At 39.8% G+C, this 27568-nt stretch overlaps 3 protein-coding genes, 1 long non-coding RNA gene and 1 pseudogene across 6 annotated transcripts in view; 3 read left to right on the forward strand and 2 right to left on the reverse strand.

Moving 5' to 3' along the window:
- Window positions 1-449, reverse strand: part of LOC146489125 (uncharacterized) — a 119347-nt gene extending 118898 nt beyond the window's left edge. For all 3 annotated transcript variants that reach the window (XM_085105818.1, XM_085105810.1, XM_085105801.1), the window contains exon 1: window positions 337-449. The gene's annotated coding sequence lies outside the window, so the exon portion shown is untranslated. The remainder of the gene's footprint in view (window positions 1-336) is intronic.
- A 4484-nt stretch (window positions 450-4933) lies between these two features.
- Window positions 4934-7098, forward strand: LOC146489130 (uncharacterized; annotated as a pseudogene).
- Window positions 7099-10604: 3506 nt separating this feature from the next.
- Window positions 10605-14741, forward strand: LOC146489131 (uncharacterized). The gene is made up of 3 exons (XM_085110303.1): window positions 10605-10731; window positions 11722-13380; window positions 14053-14741. Exons 1-3 carry the CDS (start codon window positions 10605-10607, stop codon window positions 14739-14741), a joined length of 2475 nt encoding a protein of 824 aa, XP_084966429.1.
- Window positions 14742-20677: 5936 nt separating this feature from the next.
- On the forward strand, window positions 20678-22926 carry LOC146489132 (uncharacterized). Its single transcript, XR_014863911.1, has 2 exons — window positions 20678-20846; window positions 22666-22926. It is a non-coding gene; the product is annotated as an uncharacterized LOC146489132 (long non-coding RNA).
- Window positions 22927-25537: 2611 nt separating this feature from the next.
- Window positions 25538-26398, reverse strand: LOC146489133 (uncharacterized). The gene has a single exon (XM_085110309.1). It carries the CDS (start codon window positions 26396-26398, stop codon window positions 25538-25540), a length of 861 nt encoding a protein of 286 aa, XP_084966435.1.
- Window positions 26399-27568: the final 1170 nt, after the last annotated feature.

Genomic DNA, 27568 nt, shown 5'->3' on the forward strand with positions numbered 1-27568 from the left:
TAAGTTTTCGACTCGCTTGGAATTTCCAAGCAAACATCAAATACTCTCAAGACGTTTCATCGTGACTCTGCAGAAATTCGATGTAGAAAATGTGATTACTAGGGAATTTAGTCCATCTGAGACCGTAACCGGCTACAGGGAAAGCAGAGTTAGAAAATACGCTATGGCTAGACATCGTCGACTTGTATATTGTCGAAATAAAGCCTTCGTAGTTGACAAAATGTCAAAGCACCACACCTGAGAAAGGTTTGGTGTGGTGTTTCCCAGCTTTGAAAGCTACTTATGTCTCACAAACTATAAGCTTAACAGGAAAAACAGTAAACAGATTCCACTCACCGTCAGCAAAGTTCTCCGAATACAGCACACCTTCCTAGAACTAATCGTTATAGTATCACGTCCATGGATAGCACTTGTGCCGATAGAAATCTTCGGTAACCCGGAAACAATAAAGGTCAAACCCTCTGGGAATTCAAGTTCGTTTTATCTTTGTTCTCAAAACACTCTGCTGTAAATCCACCGGAAACATCCAAACACAAAAGGTATTTTTCACCCTGACTGTTTATTATTACCGTATGACAGATTTCGCAAGATCAAATTCAATTGTTTGGGGAAAAGATTAAGTTATTATTTGTGTGCACCGAGCGAGTGGAAGACAGACTGTGATTTTTATGATTGAACTTTTCCAGTGATTAAAACCACGTAAGCTTTTCCTTAAAGTCTATATGACAGATTATTTTAATTTACTTGATCGAATCTTCGTATTATTCGCATATGAAAAATCGAGAAAAAAGTTCCCTATCAGTTTTTCTTCCCTTTGTATGAGGCGGACAAATACGTGTAGTTTCACTTCCGGGTGGATACAAAACGCTCAAGACGGGAGACTGGGCATAGTGAATCTGCGACGTCGATACAAGAACGCTGCTTTGGCGGGTTTCAGTGTTTTTGTTGTGTGAAGGAAGAAAACATGGTCCTACAGTGTGTTGTGTACGGATGAAGCAGACAGGAAGACGAGGAAAAGCGGATTTATTTCCACAAAATTCCCTTCTACGGTGACACAAGATCGGAAACGAAAATAGATTTCATTCGTGAATGAAAACACTTGAGCCCGAGCAAGTATATATTCAGTGGTGTGCTCAATGCATCGCAAAGAAGATTTCACTCGCATGTATTCTTTCGACATCAGAAGCGACTGAAGCGTGATGAAATTGGTGTTGTGCCCGTTTCTCGATTTTATCGACCGAAAGTCGAGCAAGAATATTCAACTAGAGATTGCGGTTGTTTGGATCGCCGTTTGGTAAGATTTATCTCACCTCACATTTTTCAATTATGTGCACTTGATCAAAGTTTATAACCGTAAATGTCCTGCTTAACACATGTCATACCCTTAACACATGGAAGTTCAGTATGTATAAGAGTGCATTATAGTTCTTACATAAGCGTTAAGTTTGACTTTATGCGCGTGGCTCATTACACCTTTGTCAGTTATTATTGTTACCCTCATTATTGTAGTGATTATGTCATTCATGTCTGTTGGTAGAACTTCATCTGTGCATAATTGTTTTGTTATTTATTATTTTAGTTTATTTTTTCAAGGTGCAAATTTCATTTGTTTTAGCAAAAAAGTGCACATGTAAGCAAATGGATAAAATGAACATGAACATATAATTATTATTGTCCTGCAAATCAAGTTTCTGGGATTCTATTATTGTCTTGATTCTTTGGGAAGTATACAAGAGTGACAGGCCTGCACGACTCCCTAGCACGTGTTTTAGCCTTTTTTTCTATAATTTGGCTCTCACAAGTATATCTTTGATTGACCGCCCTCTTTGTAACATATGAGGGGCAGGTCTTTGTATATTTCTTTGAGCAATGGTTTTTGAAACGCTTGTCAAGCATGCTGTTAATTCATCGGTGGTGGTGCGTTACTTTTAAGTTCCCCAGCAGCAACAGCTAGATTTAGGAAGCTTTGAACTTTTAGCTTCCAGGTAGGTTTGGTGAATTTCTTCCATGTATTCTGAAAAAGGAGTAAAATCAAACAAACATCAAAACATTTAGATTTGGTAAGCGACCAGAAGTACATTCTAAACACGAATGTCGGTTGTGCTGACGTAAATTTCAAGCTGAACATTAAAATGGAAAACCAAGAGGCCAAAAAACAAACTACCAACAATAACAACAAAATTCGGCGACCTTAATGGGAGTCAAACCCACAGCCGAAATTGCTGGAGCGAACCCATGAATTTCTACTCATCCTCTAAACTGTGTGAAGACTTCTTCTCCACATATGTTATAAAAATGTTATAAAAAGTTCCATTGTAAATATCAAGATGTACAGAAAGACAAATAATAATAATAATAATAACAATAATAATAATAATAATAATAATAATAATAATAATAATAATGCACAGATGAAGCTCTACCAACAGACATGAATGGCATAATCACTACAATAATGAGGGTAACAATAACAACAAAGGTGTAATAAACCACGCGCATAAATTCAAACTTAACTTTTATGTGAGAATTAAAATGTACTGTTATACATACTGAGCTTCCATCAGTTAAGGTTAATGGAAAGCAGAACGTTTACGGTTATAAACTTTGATCAAGAGCATGTAACACTACTAAAGACACAACTAGTCTCAAAAACAGTTTATCGTACATCAGTCTCAAACGCAACATGAAAGCTCCACTGCAAGCAGGTTCGCGTCACAACTTACAACGCATGCCCGAGCTAACTCGGGCTCAGGCCCTACGCTACACTACCCCCTCCCATATAAGGTCAGAGGTTAGAGATTAAGTTAATAAAAAGTTAATAAGCAATTGTTCCAACAAGAGTAAGAGGCCACGTAGGGTAAACAACAACTGTCCTAACATAGTCCTGGAGCCACGATGGCTCCCTTCGTTCACGTCTCTAACTGGAATTTGACCTGATTCATTGTTCTCAGAAGGGACCTCCGGCTGATAAGGTACTTCCGGGGGCTGTGCATCCGGACCATAGGTAGCACTCGTATCCTGAACCTGAGGCGTTTGATGGCCCTCTGTGGACAGAACAACAGGATTTTCCAGCCATTCTAACTCGACCCCGCCCGTATCATCAGCCCCTGCCTGAGGTGGCTGTAGCACATCTCTCAACTTTGTTCGAGCCGCTTCTCCGGAAGTGGTTGCTGGAGGAGGTTTCTCATGGACTGGCGGCGGAGTAAAACAGGGTTTCAGGTAATTGAAATGGACCACCTTTCTGTTGCGTCGCTCCCCCGCTTTCCTCCTCTCCTCTTCAATGCAATAGGTAACATCAGACAGGGCTTTCACAATTTTCCAAGGGCCACACCAAGGTTTAAGGAATTTCTTCCTCCTTGACCTGGCTCGGTTTCGATACCAGACTCGGTCTCCTACATGAAACCGCTGACCATGGCACTTGGTGTTGTAATAAGCTTTCTGAGTGTTCTGTGCCCGCTTGTGGTTCTCTCTCACTATGTGCTCTCATGTTTCCTCCAGTTGCTTCTTCTGGTGAACAACATAATCGGGATAACTCTGCCCCCCCTCTCTGGGGCAGTGACGACTCAAGCTTCAGGATCGACTGCGTCAAAAGGCAAAATAGCTTCCCGGCCAAACATTAGACGGTAAGGGGTAAATCCAGTTGACTCATGCACGCTGGTATTGTACGCAATAACCGCTTTTGGCACAAAGTCCGCCCAGTCCTGGCGATGGTCAGAAATCAGTTTGCACAAAATTTTTACAGTGATTTGTTTAGCCTCTCCACTTGCCCATCCCCCTGAGGATAATATGGAGTTGTTCGAGTTTTTGCTGCATCAATTAAATCACACAGTACCTTGAAGACAGCTCCATAAACACTGGCTCCCTGATCAGAATGTAAGCTCTCAAAGCAGCCAGACTGACATATGTACTCGTCCATCACTTTCTTTGCAAGTGTTACAGCTGAAGTGTTCCTTACGGGAAAAGCTTGGGCAAATTTAGTAAAGTGATCGGAAACCACCAGCAACCACTCGTGACCAAGGCTTGACTTTGGCGTAGGCCCAACAATGTCTATAGCCACTCTCTGCAAGGGGTGACCCGACTTGATGTTGATAAGAGGAGCTCTAGGCAACTTGCTTGGGTCATTAACTTCAGCAGATGGACCACACTTTCTGACGTGATTTTCGACATCCTCACGCATGCCATGCCAGTAAAATCTCCTTCGAACCTTCTCTAAAGTCTTCGACATACCGAGGTGCCCGGCTGAAGGACTGTTATGAAGGACATTCAACACTTGAGGCACAAAGCTGTCTGGCAAACAAATCTGCTGGTAGACCTCTTGACCTGTCTTTTCGTTTTCCCAGCGTCTCAACACTTAAGACCATCCCTGAGCAACAGTCTTCCCCACTGTGACCAGTATGACAGAAGTTTGCGCCCACCTCCTTCCACATCACACTTTGCAGGTCTCACACCAGTTTTAAGCCAATCCACCACCTGCTACGGAACAGGATCCTGTTTCAGGGTTGCTTTTATACTTTCCCTTGACAGCGGCTCTACGTTGACAGAGTGGATCAACACGGCATCCTCATCCTATTCAGCGAAAGTGGTACTTTCCCATGTCATGCGAGAGAGTCCATCTGCATTTCCATGCAGTTGTCCAGAGCAATGATCCACCTCAAAGTCGAAATCACTCAGCCTTTCTAGCCAGCGAGCAACCTGACCCCTAGGGTTCTTGAAATTTTTTAGCCACTGTAGAGCACTATGGTCAGTCCTAGCAAGAAATCGTCTGACGAAGAGATACGTCTCAAAGTGTTCCGCTCCCCAGACAAGGGCTAAGAGTTCCTTCCGGGTCGTGCTGTTGTTTCTTTCGGCCTTGGAAAGTGCCCGTGCCGCGTAAGCTATAACACGCTCTTTTCCAACCTGAACCTGAGATAACACTGCCCCTAAACCCCTGTCGCTGGCATCAGTGTCTAAAATAAATGGCTCGCCCAACTTCTCCCGCCATCTTGACATCAACATTGAAACAATGGCGCCCGAAGAACTTGATAAAGTCATGAGCAAGTTTTACACAGAAGTTAAGAAAAAGGACGGCGATGATTACCAGCCAAAACCCTTGAAAATCATGCAGAGTGCCATTGAGAGATATTTAAAGAAAAAAGGTTATCCAGTGAGCATCGTACGGTCGAGGGAGTTTCACAACTCTCAGGAAATACTCAACGCGAAGGCGATTTCTCTGCGCCAACATGGGAGAGGTAAACGACCGAACAAATCTCAGCCAGTAACACCAGACGAAGAGTCAGCCCTATGGGAAAAGGATCGGCTTGGCGACTTCAACGGTTGGTTTACGAGGTCGCCAGGGGCACTGCGACGGCTACGTCGAGGACCTTGTCCTGAAGCAACGGGAAGACGGGAGCGAGGTGGTCGAGTTCCGTGAGGGGCCGACAAAAACAAGAAACGGTGGGCTTATTATCAGATGAAGAACCACACCACAAGTAATGTGCAGCACCGATGGCAGCGAACACGACCCCGTGCGACTGTTCCTGCTCTGGCTGAGCAAGCGACCAGAAGGAATGAAGGACAAACCATCCAAAATCAAAGGAAGTCTGGTACACAAAAATCCGAATGTGCCAACATACAATCGGCACCATTATGAAGTCCATGGCTTCCTGTCTCATGACTAACAAGAATATTACGAACCACAGCATGAGAAAAACACTCGTCGCCAAACTGAAGTAATCCGGTCAGCCGCGCCATGTCAGCTGTGAAGTCACGGGCCATTCACGAGAATCTTCTTTGGATGACTACGACGAAATTGACGAAAGTCAGAGAAAGGAACTTTCTCACATAATCAGTGGATTCTGCAAAGCTTCAAGGCAAAATAGTGCAAGCGAATCCACAAAAGTCAGCCAAAACGCTGCAAATGGGGCCGCCTTAAATCAAGCGACTGCAGTCAAAAAAGGAGCTCCTCTGTCATCTATTCCCCATATCCGACAACAGAGCCAGATGTACCAGGCAATGGGCTTCAATCCTGTATTTCAGCCTGCTGGATTTCCAGGATTACAACATTGTTTTGCTTCCCAGTATGTGGCAGCTTTTGCCAGCAGTGCAGCTCCTGTTCCAGCGCAAAATTACTCGGGTTGTATGTTCAACTTCAGTTACTCCAAAGAAGCCCAGAAGTCTCCGAAACCACAGAAAAAGCGAAGGGCTTACATTATTGAGTCAGACGATGAGGACTAAGTTTAGTAGTGGACATTTTTTAGAGAGATTTAAAATGGCTCTGATATTCTGTGGCTTGACATCTTTGAATGACTGATCAAAAACTGTTTTACGCACGAGCGAGGTCTGTCACATGACATTATCATTTCCATAATTATGGCAGCCTTTCCGGTTCCGCTTTTTTAAAAACCAGGTTCCCTGAAGTGGATAAATAAATATCAATATTGACAAACAAACTATGTGATTTCAAAATGGGTGTAATAAAGTGGTAATTGAACTTCGTGTTGTGCAATTTTGGTCTGAAATCACACCTGTGATTTAAAAAAGAACTCGCGCTGCGCGCTCGTTCGATTTTGAAATCACGCGTATGATTTCAGACCAAATTGCACTCCACTCAGTTCAATTACCATTATTAAGTCATTCCGCATTGGTTCATTGGTCCATTTTATTTCACACTATTTACACAACATTAACATAAAAAAGTAAATTATTACAACAGATAATTACAAGATAAAAATAAATACAGTACAAATTATAAAATGTGTGTGGTGGTCAAAGTAGCAAAGGCTTTCTAGTTGATCACCACCTACTTTAAAGTAAACAAGGAAATGACACTGAGCTTTATTGAACATTAGAGGATGTAGGAGATGTTTATAGAGCCTAGGATTAATGTACAGGAGAGAATTATATTTGTATATTTGTGTATCTCCTATTTCGCATAATTATGCCATTCCGCAAACTCATTCCTTCTTTCACCCTCACCGAAAACTGAGGGATGGAGATCTGTATGAAAAATCTTTGTTGTTTGGTAATTAAACTTGAATCAAAATTATTGTTAATCCCCCCGCGCGAGAAAAAAACCTCTGGCACCCAAGGTAGCTGAATGCAGTTTTTGCTTTGAAGTCGATCTGCAGAGAACAATTAAAATATGAGCGAAATATTAGAGGGGTCTTCTGTATTTTGCGAAACGAAATAAAAGGAAGTGACGACCCCGAAACGTTGTTCCTTTTTATCGTTTATCTTTACTTGTCTATGTATAACCAAACCTTTACTTATAAGTGATGAATAAACCATCAGATTTCGAGATCTTACTTCGTGGTAAGCTGGATGTGTAGTTTCTAAATTAAAAATCCGTTTTCTTGTTTGTTTTTTACAGAAATCACAATTGCAGCTATGTATAATTAAGCGTCCGCAAATGGAACGAAGCAAGCTAAATATCGTCAAGGCCTACAAAATCACGGAAATGTACAGATCTTTCAGTTAATATAGAAACCTTACACCTCCGGCATTTTATCACTCTCATAGCTTATTACACCGCAGAAATCTGACTAGTATGGTACTTTATATATCTTCGATCCTCGTTATGTTTTGCTTCGTTTCGTTTCTCAACTTACTTTAAACCCGAAAAAGTGAATTCGTATAGGGCTATCGCATTTGAAAGCCTCAAGCTTACGCGAGAGCACCTAAAGTTGCTATGGGTAGCTGCAAATCTTCTGTACCTAAGCTGTAAGTGTCGTAGCTCGTAGAATAGGACAAAGCACCATAAAAATTTCCCTCTATGATTTATTTCCCACAGGAATGAACTACGAGTACATCATTGAAAAAACAACCATATCACCCTGCGGTCCTGTCGCGCATTCTGGCAACATTAATTGAAACAACTGTGCCTTACAGACTAGACTCAACGCTCCCTCTGTATACAGAGATGGAGCGTAAACTTGGCGGCATCAAATTAGCTCCGAAACATTTGCTCCCTCTGTATCTGTGGACCGGAAATTCGCCGTTCATTTGCCGTTAACTGGTAACGTTTTATGAAGCAATGGACAGAAAAATTCGCCGTTTATTGATGATGAGATATTCGCTTGACAGTGTTGAAATGGTGCAAACTTTTGACGTTAAAAAGCAGCGAGCATTCTCTAATTATATAGAGGAATAGAGCAATAGAGGAAACGTCTGCAGTTCTTAAAGGCGAAATTTTCTCTCTGTTTATTGCAATGGCAAAACGTCTCTGTTTGTTATTTTACGGCTAAGTGTTTGCTCCAGACAGTATGATTAAGATCAAAGCGCTGTGTGAGCGAACTCGTGAATTGAACAGGTGATTGGAATGACATTTTGGATCGCCTGAGGGACTTGTGCGATTCATCTTTTTCGGCGGTCTATTGTTCTGCAGGTTATTTATTTTTTTTTTATTTTATTTTTAACTCCAAAAAACGTGTATTTCAATTGAAGGACCTCGAGGTTAGGATAGGAAAAAGGGCAAAGGCACTGTGGCTCCCGTGGTTTTGGAATAGAACCACCCTATTTTTTTTTTTCTTAAGTTGAATTGCTATTTGGATTTATCCAACGTCAATATAGAAATGCGTGAAGCGCTGCGGTACATGGTGGTTGTCGCTATGCGTATGCAAACTCTAGTTTTCACTGTTCACGTTTGTTCTGGTGAATCGATCTTATCGCCAACACTCGACAGCAAATGAATTTTTTTGCGAAGTTTTAGTTTCCTATTTTACCCATAGCCTTTCGCTCATTGCATGCATTCCCTTTGATCTTGAAAGTTAATTCAACGTTTACATTTTGCGGCCTGAGATGGAAATGCAAATTTTCCGTGTTTACAACCTGATCCGTGATCGATTTCGTTAAATATCGCACTGTATTTTTCCTTTATTTTATTTTATTTTATTTTATTTTTTTAATCATTGCATTTCCTCAGAATTAAATTTTAATGTAAGGTCCTTTGAAGGTTTTATGTTTGCGATTCAGCTTTGCTGAGACGGGAAGTTCCGCGTACCGAAGTTCAACTTTTGGAAAAATCTGCCCTGAAGGGAAAGTTTCGTTAAATGAATGGATTTAGCAGACAACAGCTCCACTAACGTTTTTACTTTCCAGAACACTTTATTCGTTTACGTTGATACTTCGGCCTTTATTTTTGTGGTAATGGCTCTTGAGGGTAAATTCGTAATAGACGTACGTAGATTAATAAATGATTTTGATTAAATTCCGATTAAATTAATATAAAGCTTACAGCTCAACGATTGACAGATGGAACCATGGAACGGCCAAACGAGTGAAATTTGCCCCCAAATGCTATAACTCGTTCATTGCGCATGCACAATTCACGAGTCTAAAAATGGAGCCAAAACTTCGGGATAAAGAAATAGCAAAACAATTATATTTCTAGCAAGTGAAACAAACCTTGCCGTTTCTTTTCACTCTGCGTAGACCGACTTTATCATCGGCGAAACATTCGCCCTATGCACCCTCTTTCGGGACACAAGAGGGCCACCCGTGGCAAGCAAACAAAAAGTGTTAGGGTACAAATGATCTAGTTGCATTGTGACTTACCAGTGAGTTACTACTTCTTTATAACAACTTGCGTAGAAGATGATGTTCGCAAAAACAATAGTGAATCTGAGTTGATTATTCAGCAGCTAGCTGAAAATGATGATGTATACACCAGATGCATACACAGCCTTTGACTGAATAGTGTGTCTTATGAAAGAAAAGCTCCCGTTGTTACAACAGCCAGCTATGATCAAAGAACTTTCTCTTTCTGCGCCCCGAAACTTTGGAACACTCTTACTCAATCTATAAAACTGTCTGAAACCTGTGAGCCACGCGAAACTTAAAATAGCACGTGAACAAATCGATAAAAATATATATACATATAAAAAATTCATAGTCTAGATGTCTGAAAGTCTAAAACTCATACAAATAACTATTCATGGCTGGTCTATCAATCTTGGTATAATATAACATTATCATGTTACTGCTTTGAAAGTTCTTGCAATGTTCAGCGTCGCCTTCTCAGTGCATGAGTAGTCTTTCGCCCAACCAGTGATCGCACACCAATCTCTGTCTCTTTCGACCAGCCGCCTAGCGCATCCAAGATTATTATTATTATTATTATTATAATTATTATTATTATTATTATTATTATTATTATTATTATTATTATTATTATTATTATTATTATTATAATTATTATTATTATTATTATTATTATTATTATTATTATTATTATTATAATTATTATTATTATTATTATTATTATTATTATTATTATTATTATTATTATAAATTTAAGAGTTGCCTGATGGCAGTGTTGTAGAGATACCACAACATACCTACATAATTAGAACTACTTTATACAATCTTACATCGTCTATATTATAACAGTGTAGTCGCCTAAAGGCAACAGACATCGCAGAAAGACGTGGAATTGTTGTGTTTATTCAACAATAAGTTACAAACACATCTTTCTGTCTTTTTCAGCACGTTTCCTAACTGACTGGCTGTTCACGGTTGATAGAATCAACATCACAAGTTGGTTCATCCGGTGGGAAAACCTCACCCGTCAACTAGAACAGTGAATTCCTTTCTATATCGTTATCTTAAACAGAAGGTGCAGGTATGAAATGCTCCATCAAGTTACTCGTGAAAGCAAGCTTACTTTACAAATGAACATCCCTAACGCAGTGTCAAGCTGTGGAGTGGAAGATTTTGGAGTGGATGAACTAGGCCAGCTTTACTCGGCAAAAAGAGGTAATACTTCAGGTGCAAAAAAAAAAGTGTCGTTAAATTTTTACCTTGCTAGGCGGATATGGTATATATCACAAGACAACCCACGTGCTGTGAAGCCGCAGAATGCAAATGAAAAATTGTTTAATGTATCTGCCATACGGATATGAAGCATTTAATCACGTTCCATATTGGCTTCTAACCATGTTAAATTTGATCACTCTCTGAAACCTTGAACCACTTTCAAAAAAGCTGTTTTCTTTTGAGTATGTTTTTTGATCCTGAAGTGGTGGAAGTCGAAAGTTCGGAGAATACAAAGCGTTAATATCTCAGTACACAAACACCTAATTTTTAATAGCTGCTAAACCCTATCTAGACCTTGGGTAGGGTGGGAGCACCCCTCCCCCTTCCATAACTCCGCTCCGTGACTATTAAATATAAATAGTGCGTCCAAAGATGTTTCCCTTAAGGTCCAAGGGGAATTTATAACGCCATATTGCGTCGTTATTTCGATAGTTAGATGGATAGATAAGTAGATAGTACGAAGCTGTGGCACATTAAAATGGTGCTGTTTCCCTAAGGTTATAACGTGAATCATCATGCAATGGTGGAAGGATTTCCCTGAGCTTGTGGCTTGGGTCGTCTAGTATGGTATTGAAAAGCTTCTGGCACAAAAACTCATAATGATCTAACATATAGGTGTTATGTGCAACTGCTGTGGAACTCCCCCCCCCCCCCCCCCGAAGTTACTACAGACAAGGCCCTTTTCTCAAGGCGTAGCAGCTCGTTCTTTAAATAATGTGGAAGGGCACCTGAAGAAGGCTGGTTTGGCCAGCCGAAATATTGTTTTAAAATATATTAAGTTGTGTCAGCTTTGCAGTAGTCTTTGGACTTCTCATCGTCTATTTTTCAAGTTTGGCTGATTAGATCTCCTGTGAGATCCAACGTACAAGCAAGCAGGATCTTCGTTCACGGCTTTTGCAGTTTTTAAAATTTTCATTCGTCGAGTTTTAGCCGTAGGTCTTCAACAGATCCGTTTTTCCTGCTTACCATCACTTCATCTTTACAAAACGGGAATCGATATTATATCCTGGAGAATTCGCATTGGTGCCTTGTCGCCGAAAGCCACAACTGGTTACCGCACATCCCAAGTCTGCCAAGTCATACAAGACACCTCCTCCAACTACCATGCTCCTCTTAAGCTTATGATTTTCCTTACTGCGTTATTCTACATCTCATCGCTTGTCATCTGCATGGACATTGAAACAAATCCTGGCCCACCTTCTTCTCCCGCCGAGTCTACACCTCAGTTCACAAGCCTTTTCAATGCCACCAAACGCATCCAACTGAAGCTTATTCGCTATCAACACCACCTCAAAAACTATGAATTCTACACTGCTAACAACATTATTCCACGCGGATTATTACCACACTGGCTACCTGCCTTCGACTCTAATAACTTCTGGTTCCATAGACAATGGAAAAACATTTGTTTCATCACCGCCCGCCGACATCTAACCCTGCTGACAAAGGAATGTCGCCTCAAAATCAAACTTATTCACAAGGAACTCTCCAACTGCAAGAAACTTCTGAAAGAACACTGTACACCGGAAACATTTTCTTTTTATATTAGTAGAATTAATTCAATGGCTTTATCTCTTGAATCACTACTCGCTCACAGACGTGCTAAAAAGACTAATATTTCACACGCCACTAATTCTAACGTCACCGTAAACGATAACCTTAACACATTTCTTAACAATAATACACAAGCCTCCACACGTACACGTAATCGCCGTAAACGCAAACCACGTAACACTCGCACAACCATCAGACTTGACACAACCTCTGTCATTAACCTGTCACAAACTCCACTTTCTAACGACGAATCATTAGTTCTTGCTCGCGGTTTAACCTTTTGCCGTACACCCAGACGTATTAATTGGTCAGAAGTGTCAGCTGACATTAATGACTTCACACGACGCATGCGACTTACGGAATACTTTCACGATTATAACAATGCCTCTAATCCTAACCCAACTAACCCATTCCGCAACAAAAGCTCATGGACGCCTCCCACTAACAGAGATTCAGCATTAAACGCATGCATAGATGCTATCAAACATGACATCTCCACCTCTAATCTCAATCATATAACCGACAACTTAACCTCACATGAACGACAATCATTACGGAATCTTAAGAAACGACAAGACATCGTTATCAAACCGGCCGACAAAGGCTCTGGGACGGTAGTGATGGACAAAACCTGGTACATAGACGAATGTAATCGACAGCTTAACGACGTTAAATTCTACAGAAAACAAGACGGAGACATTACTAACCAAATTCAACAACGAGTTACTATTTACGTTCAACGCATGCTCAAAGACGGCTACATTGACGAAAAGACGAAACAATACCTTATACAAACTGACGTTAAACCTGGACGCTTTTACATTTTACCTAAAATTCACAAAACTGGAAACCCAGGACGCCACATAGTTTCATCTAACAGCCACCCTACTGAACGCATCTCACAATTCGTTGACTTCCACATTAACCCTCTCGTCTCTTCCTTGGATTCGCACATTAAAGACACTACTGACTTCCTTAACAAACTCTCTAACCTTGGAACTCTACCTAGTAACGCCATGCTTGTCACTCTCAAGTGTATTAATTAAGGCTTGACCAGCCTAATTGTTATGCACATTTTTATTTGGAGGAGAAGCATTTGTCCGATCTCTGTGAAACTTGGCAAATAGTTTATTATCGGTGTCCTTATTAATTTTCCAAAATTTGCTGTATCAGATTCTAATCACGTGACCTGAAAATGACATATAACGCCTAAAATCTTTACTCAAAAATGGGGAACAAAAAGCTACATTATATCAATCTTGATTGTTGCTTACTTGATGAGCCCTTCTAAGGGCTTTATCATCCCGCCTTTTAATGATGTCCACATCTTAAGAGTAACGGTCAATTAAGGAAAATGGGTCACGTGACATGATAAATGTCCAAATATCTTAAAAGATAAATAACGAGTACCACCTTAAAAGGCGGAAATAGGTTGGCACAGTTATACTAAACATTTTAATGGCAAACGTTTTCAAAATTTTGGAGTATAAATGTTCCCCATTTTCAAAAACAAGTTATGTCACGTCATCAACCAAGGAATGTCACGTGACACTTAGGAAGACTCCCGTTTGGTAAAGAAAGTCAGGCAGTTTATGAAATGAATTTCCTCTATAGTGTAAATTCTTTTCTCGACAGAGAATAGAGGTTCCTTAAAATCTTAGCTGGGGGTCTTTGACGGACAAATAACCAAGCCTTAAAGTACTTGAGCTCTCGACGTTTCATCATTGTACACCAACATTCCACACAACGAAGGAATTGATGCTTGCTGTCATTTCCTTGAAACTCTTACGGACATACACATTCCTACTGAGACACTTTGTGACCTTTTACGCATAATACTGACCATGAATAACTTCACATTTAATCAGCAACACTATCTTCAGGTCCATGGTACTGCCATGGGTACTAAGATGGCTCCTTCATTTGCTAACCTTTTTCTCGGCATTTTCGAAATTAATGCTCTCTCTAATGCTCCTTTCCATGTCCATACCTGGTGGAGATTCCTTGATGATATTTTTATGATTTGGACTGAAGGTCTAGATCATCTTAAAATATTCATCGATTACCTCAATAATATTCATCCCACTATTAAGTTCACTAGCAGTCACTCATTAACTAACGTTCCTTTTCTCGACGTAATGATATCTCTACATAACGGCACTATACAAACTGACCTATACACTAAACCTACAGATAAACACCAACATCTTAGTTCATCATGCCATCCTCAACATACTAAAACATCTATTCCATTTAGCTTAGCTCTTCGCATCCGCCGTATCTGTTCTACTAACGCTACATTTCAAATTCGCATTAATGAATTAAAAGCTTATCTCCTCGCACGAGGATATCATAACACCTTCCTTGACTCACAATTCCTACGAGCTGCTCAGTAATATTTCTCGCACTGACGCTCTGCAAACTAACCGTAACGACTCTATTAACCGCATACCTTTTGTCGTTACATATAACCCAGCACTTCCTCACCTCTCTAATATATTATGCAAACATTTTAACATATTACTTTCCTCCGACCGTTGCAGGGACGTTTTTAAACACCCACCTATCGTCGCTTACAGACGCACTTCCAACCTTCGCGACATTTTAGTTAAAGCACAGCTACCGACTGTCACCGCTCCTAACAGCACTAATTCACCACCAGGATCTTTCCGCTGTGGACGAAATTGTGCCACTTGTCCTTACATTACTAACGGTCTTAAACATTACACATTTTCTTTCACAGGCGAAACCCGTAACATCACTTCACACATAACCTGTAACACCAAAAATTTAATCTACATGGTACAATGTAACCGCTGCCATTTGCAATACATAGGTGAAACTAAGCGACGTCTCAAAGACAGATTCAACGAACATAGACGCCCAGTTAACAAAACTAACATTACATCCAGACCAACCACTGTTTCTGAACATTTTCTTTCTCAACCTAACCACTGCCACACTGACATGCAACTAATACCACTTGAAGTTATCCACTCCTCACGTGAATCAATCAGAAAAGCCAGAGAGTCTTTTCTTATAGATTTAGCGGGGACCTTGGAACCCCACGGTTTGAATAGAACTGATGAATTGTAATTTTTTTATTTTATTTTATTTATTTTCTCATCCTTTGGTACCACCTTGTAAACGTCATTTCCGCCGCTCCCATGTATTGCAACATCCTCCATAATATAATATTGTAATTTCATTTATATAATTTAGTAACATCTAAACCTGAAGAAGGCTGGTTTGGCCAGCCGAAATATTGTTTTAAAATATATTACTTTGTGTCAGCTTTGTAGTAGTCTTTGGACTTCTCATCGTCCACCTTAGAAAGCAGGAACAGCATGGTCTATTACAAAGGTTACACACGAAATACAAAAATGTGCTGGATATGCAGTGTAACTCTAGCTGTCTTTAGTTGAATTAAGAAATACAACCTCTTACTAGCCTTTTGACTACTTCGGTTATATACTTCGTTCATAAGTAAGGTCACTTGCTAACTTCGTCATGATTGGCAAATGGCGGCCATCTTGGCTCTCTGAATTTTCCCGTAATCTAGGAAAGCGCCAAAATTGAACGAAAAGTAATCAAAACCATTATAAAAGGTACTTTATTTCATTTAACATGTAATTTTCCCTTTCTCTGAAAAAAGCGCAGAATTCAATGCTATAGTTTCGACAAAAATACAATTAAGTTATATGGGCCCAGTTGTTCATTTACGCCTGATTAAGCTAGTCATCAGTTAATGTGAGCTTTGATTCGATTTTAATTACTTAAGGACGGTGCCTACTAATACCGAAGTATTTTTGTGCGGTTTATGACTCTGCGGGAAAAGCAGATCTTAGCACGGGCTACTGGAATCCAAAAAGAAAATTGGCGGTAACCATGCATTTTTCAGAGATAATTAAGTAATGATATCTCTAAAAAGCGCCAAAATATAAAGCAATGTATGGGATTTTTTCCTAACGTGAAGCTTAATTATCTCTGAAAAATGCATGGTTACCCCCAATTTTCTTTTGAGATACTAAAAGCATTTGCTAAGTTCTGTTTTCTCCGTATAGTTTTAAACCGCGCAAGAATATTCCTGTATTAGTTGGCACCACCCATGGGAAACCCATCCTCGTTCCCGGAGCCTACGATCTTTTGGTCAGCGGTTGGATCGTAGGCCCTGGTAACAGCCGTTACCGGATGTCGTGAATTTCACGACATCCGGTGGCGCACGCTCAGTGTGATAAATTACTATTGCGCTTGCTCAGTATTAGGAGACCGGAAACATTTTGTCGAAGGATCAATCTAAGCGGGCTGTGGGAACGAGATTGTCGAAGGATTGTCAACGCATAAGATGTTCTCATGGCCAATTTAATAGAGATTTAAATACCCTACCCGCCACTACTCTGAAAAACCACAGCCTACGTCTTCGATTAACGGCTTTCAGGAGTTATTTTAAAATAATTCAAGAACTTTTTCGTTGTGGATACAGTCGTAGTTCTGTGTTTACACCCGTCCTGTCACGCCTTGTAATGCGAATGACCTCGGAAAATAGGTCAAGCAGATTTCCGAAGAATTAAGGAAAAATTACTCAGAAGTGACAATCAAAAGCCGAATTAGTTTGTCTCATCTATCGGTTAATTAACTTATTGGAAACGAAACGTGGCAAGAAATGTTTTAGTGGTTTCTTGTACATGTTTCACTGTTGTATAAATTTATACATTCTGTTGTGAAATATTGTTATCGGACTTGCGCCTTGTGTCATTAATGTGATGTTTAAATTACGTTCCATAACTGAGGCAGATTGTCGATGTCGAAAAATCTGTGTGTTGTTTATATGAAAGGGGAAAAATGGAACCCGCATTGCCGCTATATTAGTTCAAAGACCAACCATTGCCATTCAGTGAATAGCTCGGGTATCTTAATTTGTCTTACGTCTCTGTGTTCTGAGATCTATTATCTCAGATAAAAGCTTACCAGCTTTGTTACATCTGTAAAATATAAGTAAAGATCAGCAATGGCACACTGTTATTATTTTAAAATCCCAAACATCAGATGCAAATCATTATTTTGTTTTAGTGGTCAAACAAACTGCAGTATTTTCTGGTTACCCAATTTAAGGACCCCAGTCATGTTTACTCTCTCTCAGAAACCACAGGGTAAAGGTGGATGGGGAGAGAATCCTACTCACAGTGATGGGGGTGATTCTAATACTTTTTAGCATTTAGTTCCTTAAGATGTTTAAAACTGAAATGATTACCACTGAATAACACCATTAATTTCCTTTGTTGTTCTCATAAAGAATAAAATAAAACATGCTTATGTGACATTGGCAGCTACAGGTAGGTTAAACTAAATCAAACAGGTCTATTTGCCTCAGAGGCATTTTGGTAGTATCCTTTTCAGTGGCCAAACACTTGCTGTAAGTCTTTCATAGGGTCAGAGAAGTTCCCCACACTACTAGGAAAAATATGAGACCTGCCATTGGGGCTTTGCTAGTCCATTTGAAACTCTAAAATGTGAAAAAATGTTATGTACTTAGATAAAGAGCTTAAAACAAATTTATTTATACTTGCAAAATTTAAAAACTGTTATAAAATAGAATGAGTTATAATATTAAAAAAACAAATTCAGATGTCTTAAAAAGTGTCTAAGATCTAGGAAAAACCAACTTAAATTAGTAACAGACTTGAATACAAAGGAACTAGAACCTTTCAACTCTAGGACAGCTTTCTTTCTGAGATGGGTGTCACTTGAGTGTAGTAACTGTTAATTAAACACAAGGAGAAAAGTTTTCATCTAGTTATGCATGTAAAGCACATGTCAAAAGACAACAACAACAGCAACAAAAGTAACAAATTAAAGCCAGGTGACCCTTGCAGTGGCAAAGTCATGGACGTATCCTTCCTCTATCCTTCCTCTGTGGTGAATCCGGTAAAACCACAAATGTATCCTTCCTCCATGTCAACAGGCCATCAGGGGTTGTGATTTGAGGAGGTTATCAGTTCAGTTACGTTGCTTTTAATTCTCAACAGAAAAATGGGATGCCATCATTTCCATGTGACTCAGAAAGGGTGTAAATCGCCTGTGAGCTGTTGATTGAAAGTGATTATTCAATTGGAAGTTAATGGATTGTCCAGACAAATTCAGTATCAAATAAGACTTACCTAAGTCCCTTAGTCCTAATTCTTATTCCCTTCAACAAAACCCATTAGAAGCCATATTCATTCTTAAAAGCAAACAATGCACTAATTGGGTGAACCGGTGGAAGCGAACAAACAAATCTTTAATTTGCCTTTTAGCTTCTGTTTGCTTAGCCTCTGATCGGTGAGTTGGTAGAGCTTCTGTAAGGTTTACACTTATTTATTATATTTTTATTTATTAACTCAATTCCAAATTACATTACTTTGCACAGGACAATCCAATGAATCTGTGGTCAGCTTAAAACAGAATATGAGATTCCTTGGAATAAACCGCCTAATACATCACAGATAGTTACTTGTATTATTACCGACAAGGGAAACTTCAATTTTTCTCAGCATTTTATTATTTATGTGCGACAGTGTACAGTACTTCCGAAAATTATAAATCGAAATGTTGTGTCTGTTTGGCCGTAAGCGTGTTTTTGGGCAACGAAATAAAGCCGAGTAAGAGGCACTTACCTTCGAAATTGAGAGATACATCACTCCTGACTTGTGCTAGTACAAAGGGTATGGTTTACTGTTCGTTCAGTTCTTCCGATCCTCTGAGATCCCAATGATCACCTTGGCTTTTATGGAAAGCAAGCTAGCTTATTCAGTTGGAAGAATTGAAACACCTAGCAAAATATTTCAACATCAAGTTTCCGAAAATATTTCGGACGTCTCCTTTGATAAACTTTTATCCAAATCGCTAATTCTTTGCGCTCAACAGAAAGTACTTTTCGTCTTTCGACAAAATGTTTACATCATTTGTTTCGTTATATAGCACGATTTCAAGCGTCTCACCGGAAGTAAAGATCAATGCCCAGAAGCGTAGAATTTTTTACCTTACGGCGCATCGGGTTTTCGGCAGCCAATGAAAAAAAAGATATTTTTGGATGGACCCAGAGCCACTCGTTCAACAATTAAAAAAAAAAAAACGTTGGGGCTCTGGGGACGAGAATGTAGGAAACCCGAGTATCTCGAGATGCGCAGAACGTATGCGCAGTAACAATAGTAGGCATCGTCCTTAAATTTAATCGATTTTTGTCCCTCTGTTTTCCATTAGCTTAAAATTAACTTTTGAAAACATTTTTAACGACCATTTTAAACTATCAGTTTAACCATTAATCGGCCTTTAACAACGGACCGTGCATGGCCTCTTCAACTATCTTTAGGTGAGACAAAAAGGTAATAATAAATTAGTATAGGTAATCACATGATTTCGAGTGCAATTTGGAATAATTAAGCATGAGTAAATGTTCTAAAGACTAACAAAATTGCACGAGCCCGTAGGGTGAGTGCAATTTGTAGTGCTTATTTATTCCAAATTGCACGAGAAAAATCATGTGATTATGTATTAATAATATACTCCTAAAAATCGACGACAGAGATTTAAAACAAGTGAAATTTTGGCAGTACGCGCGCGCTTTTATATAAAGTTCATTCAACAGATTGGCTGAAACAGATTGCAACTTTTTTGAAATTCAAACTTTTGCAAGTAGACCAAAACATTCAAAATCAGTCATTTAGCTGAGAATTTACTTTTAACCATTCAAACAACTTTGAGAGAAATCTCGGTTTACATTAATCAACAAATGTAAATGTTCAATCGGAATCATCTTCGATTATGAAAGATCGGCGTTTAAAGAACTGGACCGCTGTTTTAAAACCGCAGATGTAGAGCGGCCGAAGATGAAAGAAACTTGGCAGTTGTTGAACGTGTTCATCATGGTCTGTTCCTGAGACCGACATCATGGTTGGAGTCATAGAGAAATTCTGAGATTAAAACCCGGAAATGAAGGCTGGAATTGGTTTTCCGTTGACGCTCCCATCGATGATCCTGCTGTTGACTGTGGCATTAGCTCACATTCATCGTTTAATACCGGAGCAAGTGGAGCCAGAGTTGTTGGGATTTAGGAAACTGCTATTTGCTCCTTATTGGCACAGGGGTTTTCATAATTTTATTTAGATATGCAAGAGAGATGTAAGAGAGAGTCGTCGTTGCTCTTCCTCGTCGGCTTACTGTATGTTCCTGTGACCTGTGACCTTTACGATGTCTGAACGTTCACCGTTAACTTTCTTCAGTTTTCTGACTGTTGTTTTTCTTGCACTGTAATTCGTGAACTTGTTCTCACTTTCTTCTAGGCTAGTAGCCGCATAGTACAGACATTACCGAGCTTGAGATCCGACGACGGCGGGTGTCTATGACGGCGGGCGGAAGTAAAATAAGTTACCAAATAACTTCTGGACAGCCGTCGTGAAAAGTTTCCAGCCGTAGCGGGGTTGTCTACGACGTCAAAATGCCTAGTTTGCCGTCGCGTCTAAAACGTGAGTAAAATTATCTCATTTTAGATCTTATTCGACGAAATCCTTTAATACTTTCAATAGTTAAAGATTTTTCAATCTCAGTGGATAGTTTAAATAAGTATTTTATAAAGAGAAAACGATTTTAAAGGATAAATCTCCGTTTCATTTTTTCCATCTTGGCAGGCTGTCGATGACCACATGGAAAGCTGCTGTGGCTCAGTCACGAAGCCGCCAATTCCAAACCATTAAGTTTTCCTTTTTTCGTGATGAACGTTAGGAATATACATGAAAGATTTCAGTCATTAAATACCCCGTTTAAATTCTGTTGTTGTACCCAGATTAGACGAGTCGTCTTTCATCGAAATAAAGAGTCAACATTTCACAATCTCGGCTCAGTTTGTTGACAACACAAAATCGAGCTTGTTTTGATCCAGATCCATCCGACAGTTTTAAATCAACAAGGAAAAAGGCGAGTCCGAGAATAGAAATCATCGCAGAACTAATGAAGAAGATACAATATTTAAACTATATTCCAAAGCCATAATTATGTCACGACATGGTTATAACTCTGCAATAGAGTTGAAATATTGTATCTTCTTCATTAGTTCAGCGATGATTTCTATTCTCCAACTCGCCTTTTCCTCCAATTGCTATGTTTACAAGTTTCTTTTTTGTTTAAATCTGGTTTGGTTTTGTCTGTACGCATATTTACACGTTGTCTTGTTACCTGCATTGAAAATATGTAATTTTAAATGTCAGCATCTTTATGGAATGAAGAAGCAAAAGAAAAATCTGGATTTTTCGAGTTATTTTAACCAAACAAGAGAACAAATTCGTCCTCTGAAATTTCTCAGTCGTCGAAGCTTTCAAGGAGAGGGCCACTAGCCGATCTAAATGAAGCTATAACTACAATAAAAATTATTGAGCCCTTTCTTCACAGCCGTCCTCTGGTCGGTTTCTTAAGTTTTACTTTTCACTCCTTACAACGGCGGTCTCTCCCCAGTTTTCCACGGTCATAGTTGCCGTCGCAGACATCCGCCGTTGTCGGATCACTCTTAAGCTGTCTGGTTCGTAGTCGTCACCATTTTTTGTTTTTAACTTCAGCTAGAATGTTTCTAGTAGTCTGTTTAGGTTTTCTGGCTCACTTTTCTCGATTCTGCATGTTGACGATATTTTTCTCTCCACGCCACGTTTTCCACACATTAAGCAAGAAAGAGATAGTCTTGACTGTGTTCGGGTCTTTGGGATGATTTTTAGCTGTTCTATTATTGTTCACTTGCAAAACCAACTCGTTGTTTGCTGAAAGCCCCTGCCATTTTGTCTCCACTTCTTATCTCAAAATGTTCCGCCAATATGTTGCTATAGAAACAACTCTAGTCCGATTGGCTGTAGTTTGGTTTCTTTTGTTTCACTGTCAATCAGAACCCATTTGTAATTGCACTCGTGTTATAAATTTTGCACTCGTGTTACACGAAAACTGCACTCCTTTTAGGCCAATCAGAATTGAGTAATTTTTTTTCATGTGTATTATTAATAAATTAAAAAACAGCAATATCCTCTTTAACGAAAAATGAGTAAAACTAACTAGGGCTGCACCCATATAGCCAATGCGAAACCAAATCGAAAAGTAGAAAGGAAAGATAGATTTGGTGTGTATATCGAACAATAACAAGTTTCTTCTTGTATCTTAATTTCACTTCATATACGCATTAGCTTTTATCCAAGAACATTTTTGATTGTATCTAAGTTTCTTCAATTATAGAAACTGTTTTTTTTTTTTAAAGGATACTTCTTTCCATATGTAACAAAAACTGAATAAAATGTTTATTCTCTCTTACAGATATTTACAGTGCTTCTCTAAAGGAATCACCTGGCAATGCACTGGGAATTGTCCTCGGTGCCTTTGACTCGCTACTTGGAGTGGTGATCCTGTGGCTTACCATATCTATTTGTGTTCGCCGATTTTACCGTAATCGGCCTCCATGTGGGGATCGTGGTGTAATACCAACTGATAATGCTCAGTTGATACCTAACGATAACATAATAACATCACGTAAAACTGTGTTATAACGTAATTATTCAAACACCACAGGAAAGAGATGGACGAAAGTGACATTGAGCAGCTATGCGCTATTTTGCGGTCATATCCATGCTTTCCATACTCCCTAGGGAATGCTAACCTCTCAACTCGGTAAGTCGATTAAAATAGTTCGTTTTGTACTTTACCGTATGTCCCTTTTATATTGCTACTTTCGGAAGTCATTAGTTAGTACTTGAATGTATTTTCATTTAAAAGATCTCGCTGTCTAATATCAGAACGAATAGAAAACCCGGGAAAAAAGAAATTAAAAAGCTAGCTAAGGGGACTAAGATAACATAAAATACGTTTTATGCCACAGATGATAGAGTTCAATTCAGTTGTGTTCTAATAATAAATAATTTCCCGCCGTTTAAGACGCGCTTTAGGCCTTGAGTTCATACGTCGCATTTCAGTCGAATATAATGCAGACAAAGTTAATATACAAGAAATTAAACTAATTCGTCTGTAAAGCGACCTGCGAAACCGTTCGTAGAATTAAAATCGTTCCATCCGTCCGGGGCAGACGGATAAAACGTCTGAAAAGTTTGTGAGTTCGGACGTCGTAATTCAGACGCATCGAATTTAATGCATAAATACATTAACGTAATATCGATTTTTCGTTTTCTTGAATCTGGCATCGTCGTAGGTTTTCCACACCAAGTTCAACCATCCCCTGTTATTCAAGTCGACTTAATTTAATTCGTCGTCAAAATCGAATGTCTAAGTCAATTTGAATTAAATTCGTCCGAATTATATTCGAAGTATGAATTAGGCCTGATTTGAGATTGTTATTTACTCGGAGACGTGCACTTCAAGATGATACAGATTAACATTCCACGAAGATCTACACGACGGTGTTGGATCACAGCCTAAGAGCTCAAGAGAAAGAAGAAAAAAAAAAACAGAGTTTGAAAATAAGCCATGATCCTTGGCGGCACAGACTGATAAGAGCAAATTTACCGTGGAATTTTCAGTATTTTACAATTCCCTTGTTCTTGTGTATATCGCAAGCACGTTTCCTCTACTGAGTTACCCCTAGATACAACTGTAGGTTATATTTTTCTCGTCACTCAACATCCTTGAAACCGGTTTGCCTTGGTGACCAAGGTACGGTCATCTGCACACGACTAATTTTTTCTCTTGTCCATAAATTTCTTCGGGAAATATTTATGCTCGCAGAGTCGTCTTATTTGAAACCTGATGCTTCAAGTTTTGCTCAAAGAGAACTGACATTTAAGACTTTAATTTTTCCACGTACGGACCAATCTAACTTGAGCCGAAAAAAAACTTGGCTTTCAATGACGTGCATTGAATATTTTAGTCTTGTAATTATATACAACCGGTTACTTTTCCCAAGTGTTGTTGTGTCAACGAGATGGTTTGACTAAAGCAAGAGATTATGAAATCATGCCTGCTAGAATCTGGTGAGTAAATAAGCAATTATTCAGGACTTCGGATTGAAGCAAAAAAAATCTATGATTCGCGACTTCTAACACAACTTAAAAATAACAGAACCTTAAACATTGTTTGGATACAAATGATTGTATGTTGGCATGACATACAGCTTCCCTATACCCATTTACTCTTTTCCTACTATAATAATAATAATACACTTGTATCCTCACAAGTTTGGGCCTTCTTTCTGCAATCCTTGTTCAGTATGCAAGATGAATTTTGACGAGACCTACAACGTTAAGCGGCCTTTATTCTGAATAACCACCAAACTGAAATCGTCATCAATAACAATACCGTCTACAGACTTTATAAGAGGTCCGTCAATATGTCAAGAACTAAACTCAAGCGAAAGGCCAAGCGGTTTAATTCCTAAACTCTTCCATTTTGGTTACTGAACCCCGCTGCTATGAAGAAGCTAGATCTTTCTTGTGTACTCTGAAGATGTGGCTATTAATTTCCAGTCGTTTAGTACAATTTCTGTGTCAGTAGCGATGTGTAGTAAATTTTAAAAATGGCTTATGAACAATCGTTTCTCTCTTTTTTTTTTCAGTGAGAAAGTACAGATAATTGTACAACCAAAATAATTTATAGCCAAAAAAAAGAAAAGAAAAGAAAACAGTGCAAATGGTTATAAAAAAAAAATGCTATTACTGAACGAGTCTAGTTCTCGATTTCATGTTCGTCACTTCCCCTTCTTAAAAGCTACTTTAAATAACCGTGATACCAAAATCAGTAACCATGTCTTTAACATAAAGATATTATAGTAGGTCCAATGCCTTTCATATTGAAGGGAAAGGAAATATCATTATTTTTTTTTAAAAAAAAGCAAAATTTCTACAATTGGGGTCGTGGGATGTATTCAATGCTAATCAGTAGTAACATGAGCCAAAATTCTACAACGACTGACGTTACATCCGCCAATGACATAAGCGAAAAGAGGGTGATTAAGCATAAAGCATCGCTATAATGTACATGCTTCTGATCTCTAATTCGGTAAACACAAACAGCCCAGCAAACCGTAAATGCTTTTAGATAGGCTTAAATTTCACCAGTTACAGTTACGCCGAGAGAATAGTTTCTTACGAGGCATTGCAGTTAAGAGCACGTGAAATAAGTAAATTTCAACTATGTATTTCTATGTCATTTTTTCCGGCACTGAGACATTAATGCGAAAGAATCAATTGAAATAGGTTGAAGTGGCGAGGGCCTTTAAAACCTGCCTACTGTTGCTTGTGAACTTCGTTAGGTGGAAGCCGCCCTCACTCAGTAGCCTGGTCAGCTGGTCTGCAAGCCAAATCACCTTCTCTGTTGTCGGCGCAGATTTCAGTAAATCATCAACGTAGAAATCTCTGTGTACGGTCTTGATGACTTCAGGGCTATACCGGCCTTTATTATCGTCTGCCGTCTGTCGAAGTGCCTTGTTGGCACAGCAAGGGGATGAAGTTGCTCCAAATATGTGGACAAGCATCTGATATTCCTTAGGGGGGAGATTTGAAGAAGCATTCCACCACAAGAACCTTAGGGCGTCTGCATCCTCTGGGAGAACTTTGACTTGATGGAACATCGCCTCTACGTCAGCTGTGAACGCAGTTTCTTCTTCTCGAAAGCGAATAAGTACGCCAACCAGATTATTTGTGAGATCTGGGCCATGGTACAACCGATCGTTCAGGGAAGGGCCATCAAATTTAGCGGAAGCATCAAATACCACGCGTACTTTGTTGGGCTTGTTAACGTTCAGCACCGGGTGGTGTGGTAAGTACCAAGTGATCTTGGATCTCTTAGAGGCCTCTTCTTCGTTTAGCTGTCTTGCATATCCTTTAGTAACGTAGTCATCTATGACGGAGCGGTACTTTTCCTCTAGGCCAGGATCCCGGTTAAATCTCCTTTTCGGAGCTTGAAGACGACCTTCTGCCAAGGCTCTGTTAAATGGAAGGTAAGGTACTTCCTGCCTCCAGAGAAGGCCCATCTGGTAATGGCCGTCAACCTTAGAGATTGTGTTCTCTATTATCTTCAGCGCCTTTCGATCCTCAACAGACATTGGCCCAAAGGCTTCTTTCACGGTGCCCTGGGACTCAATTCGCCAGAATTCTTCCAACTGTCGGTTGAGAGAAACATCTTCAGAAGAAGCATGACTGACGCCTACCGCCTACACTGCCGGAACCGCCAAGGATACTCCAGCCAAGGCAGGATCGTATCGCGAAGGGCTCATTAGGACTTCCTTTTCTAACTTCCAACGGAATGAAGGCTTCCTGGATGTTCGTTCCAATAAGGATAGAAACCTTCTTTCTTTCTACTTCGGGAAAAGGAACTTGACACAAATGCGACCATTGCTCCATCTTCTTGCGAGCTGTTACATGCTTAAGAGGGATGGTAAGGTCTCGTACAGCCCATGCATTGCGCACAGTAATCTGGTGTGAGTGCTGATCATCAACGGGGTCTATTTTGAAGTCAACCTTTACTCCATTCTCCTGTTTGTCTCTTTGGCTTACTGTGGAAAGGAGGAGTTGTCCCACTTCGCCTTGAATACCAAGCTGATCGACGAGGGATGGGTCAATCATAGTGACGTCGGAGCCGGAGTCGATCAAGCCGTAAGTGGTTGTATATCGTCTATCGTTGGCGATGATCTTGAGGGTCATGATCTGCAGGTAAATCTCAAAGGATTCAGCCAAGGTTGCAGTAGCGCACGTGCTCGAGGGAGCATCTTGGTCGCTTGGCAGGACAGCAGGCATGGTTGGGATGACTGTGACTTCAGTGTTGTTAGTATGATGATCAGCGTTTTCTCGGGATGGACCTGACAGGTGAAGCAAAGTGTGGTGAGACCTTCCACAACCAGGTACCCTACAACGCATCGGCGACTTGCACGAACTGGCCGTGTGTTCTGTAGAGTTGATGCAGTTAAAGCAAATCCGCTTTCTGTTGACTAAGGCCCTCCTCTCCTCGACGGGCTTGGACTTGAATACCCCGCAGCGATAGAGTGGGTGGTACTGGACACACAAGGGGCAATTGCTGGCTTTAGTGTCTTTATTGATCGTAAGTCTGCTGGCCTCCCTAGAGGTACTCGTGGTAAGAGTGGTAAGGTGACGCAGGTGAGACTTGTCTCGATCTTCAATTCGTTTGTGTGGCTTCACCTCAGAAGAAGTTGTGAAAAACGGATGATTAGCCAAATCAGCTCGGTCATTCAGGAACTCAACAATGTCTTTGAATGTGG

This window comes from Pavona decussata, unplaced genomic scaffold (genome assembly GCF_977016875.1).
Source record: "Pavona decussata unplaced genomic scaffold, jaPavDecu1.1 SCAFFOLD_6, whole genome shotgun sequence".
Taxonomy (NCBI): domain Eukaryota; kingdom Metazoa; phylum Cnidaria; class Anthozoa; order Scleractinia; family Agariciidae; genus Pavona; species Pavona decussata.

Bases quoted from the DNA above. Each gene is read 5' to 3' on its own strand.
- LOC146489131 (XM_085110303.1), top strand. From the start codon at position 10,605: ATGCTCCATCAAGTTACTCGTGAAAGCAAGCTTACTTTACAAATGAAC. The intron at 10,732-11,721 runs GTAATACTTCAG...GTCGAGTTTTAG, and splicing joins GCTTTACTCGGCAAAAAGAG to CCGTAGGTCTTCAACAGATC. The intron at 13,381-14,052 runs GTATTAATTAAG...AAAGTACTTGAG, and splicing joins CATGCTTGTCACTCTCAAGT to CTCTCGACGTTTCATCATTG.
- LOC146489133 (XM_085110309.1), bottom strand. From the start codon at position 26,398: ATGTCTGTTGAGGATCGAAAGGCGCTGAAGATAATAGAGAACACAATC.